The sequence below is a fragment of the Aplysia californica genome, unplaced genomic scaffold, assembly GCF_000002075.1.
Source record: "Aplysia californica isolate F4 #8 unplaced genomic scaffold, AplCal3.0 scaffold00592, whole genome shotgun sequence".
NCBI classification, from domain to species: Eukaryota; Metazoa; Mollusca; class Gastropoda; order Aplysiida; family Aplysiidae; genus Aplysia; species Aplysia californica.
Genome location: NW_004797862.1, coordinates 269,184 through 270,807, shown reverse-complemented (window position 1 = coordinate 270,807; position 1,624 = coordinate 269,184). Strand labels below are relative to the sequence as shown.

At 41.6% G+C, this 1,624-nt stretch overlaps 1 protein-coding gene across 1 annotated transcript in view; it reads right to left on the bottom strand.

The window, feature by feature from the left end:
- The window catches only part of LOC101852267 (cytochrome P450 3A9), a gene marked incomplete at its 5' end in the record, with an annotated part of 3,512 nt that extends 2,054 nt beyond the window's left edge, over positions 1-1,458 (bottom strand). Inside the window, 1 exon segment of the mRNA XM_005107317.3 lies at positions 1,372-1,458. Within this exon segment, the coding sequence (XP_005107374.2) occupies positions 1,372-1,458 (87 nt within the window).
- Between the last annotated feature and the right edge of the window lie 166 nt (positions 1,459-1,624).

Sequence of the window (1,624 nt, the reverse complement as noted above, 5' to 3'; positions counted from 1 at the left end):
AATGGATTAGCTGACAGAGAGGGAAAGCAGAAAGGATGGATTTGTGATAGAGTAATAGAGAAGTGAGGGAAAGATGTTTTATCTTGTAAAGGAGAGAAATAAGAAAGGATAGATTTGTGATAAAAAAAAGCACATTCAGGAACATGGATGTTTGACAGAGGACTCGGAAATGCGCACCCTTTGCGAACAGTTACCTTACATGTGTTCAAAAAATCAAAGTGAAACTAACACGTTTTTGAATAAATAAGAATTCAAATTTCGGAAGAACGCTTTTTGAAAATGGTTACGGTGACAAAAAATCCTTTTCCGGAGGAAGGGGTGACTGTTTTCTAAGTTTAATTTGACTTTAAAATGAAAGGCGAGAGGTCATTAAAATTTCTAAAAACCTAAAACTCCGCAGTGAACGAACACGAACAGAGTGATGAACAGCAGTGGGTCTGCGCACGCAAGGGGGTGCTACTCCTATTCTTCTTCTGGAGAAACCAAAGAGAGCTTTAAAACAGACTGCTGCGCCATCTGAAGCAAAGAGCGGACTTCCGGCGGACACTTTTTTGGCTGAGTGAACCATCTTGTTATGTATTATCGTTGGTACCGTGTACCTAGTGGGAGACGGTTGTGGTTAGTCTGGTTATACGGGGTGCCCACTATGGATGGGATCGGCCGATCGGGCCAATCGTCCAACTCGATCGCCTCAAAAACAAACGTGTTTGTTTTCAGTTTCAGGCGATCGAGTCGGGCGATCGGCCCGATCCAGCCGTAGTGGGCACCCCGTATTAGACACCAACTGGTGGTTAGTTTTAGTGGACTGTAAACATTCTTACAAGAGGATCTAGGAGGCAAGAAGTATATTATCTCCGTGACCTAACGTGTGTATAGGTAAGAACCAGCGATCTTGTCACACGGAGAAGAGCGCAAAATAGAAACTACAAGCTGGACCCCCTTTCGATGAAAGGAATGATCGGTGCATTAACATCAACTGAAAGTCAATGGTGTACCATATTTACACTCTACTGGAATGGAGTAATAAATTTTGAGGGATGCAAAAGATTAGAAGGTCTAGATCTAGATTTATACTTTCAAAACAAAAGGCGCCTCGCAAAATATCACTCCCGCAACGAATTTTCTAAAAGTACAGAGACAGAAGAGTCGGCCTACAAAAGCGATCGGCGAAATAAAGACATTTAGCTTTTTGCAGCAAAAGTGTCTCAAAACTGAAAAAAAGAAGGGCGTCATGATCTGGAGAATATTTTCAAGAATCTTTCGGCGAAAACCGTATGTCGATCGATGCAGCTATTAAAAAGCCTTTTGAAAAGCAAAATTCGGCCACCACAAATAGATAATAGTAGAACCAAAAAGTACGGTACATCTTACCTTATCCTCTTCCACGTTCCACCCGTGGAGAAAAACAAGGCTGTGTCTACCTCCTTGTGCACCAGGATGCGATCAGAGAAGAAATGTCTGAAAAAAAACAAACCAATCACCGTCATCATCATCATCACCTTCCCCATCATCAACATCATCATCATCATCATCATTATCATCATCATCATCATCATCACCATCACCATCACCATCATCATCATCATCATCATCATCATCATCATCATCATCATCATCATCATCA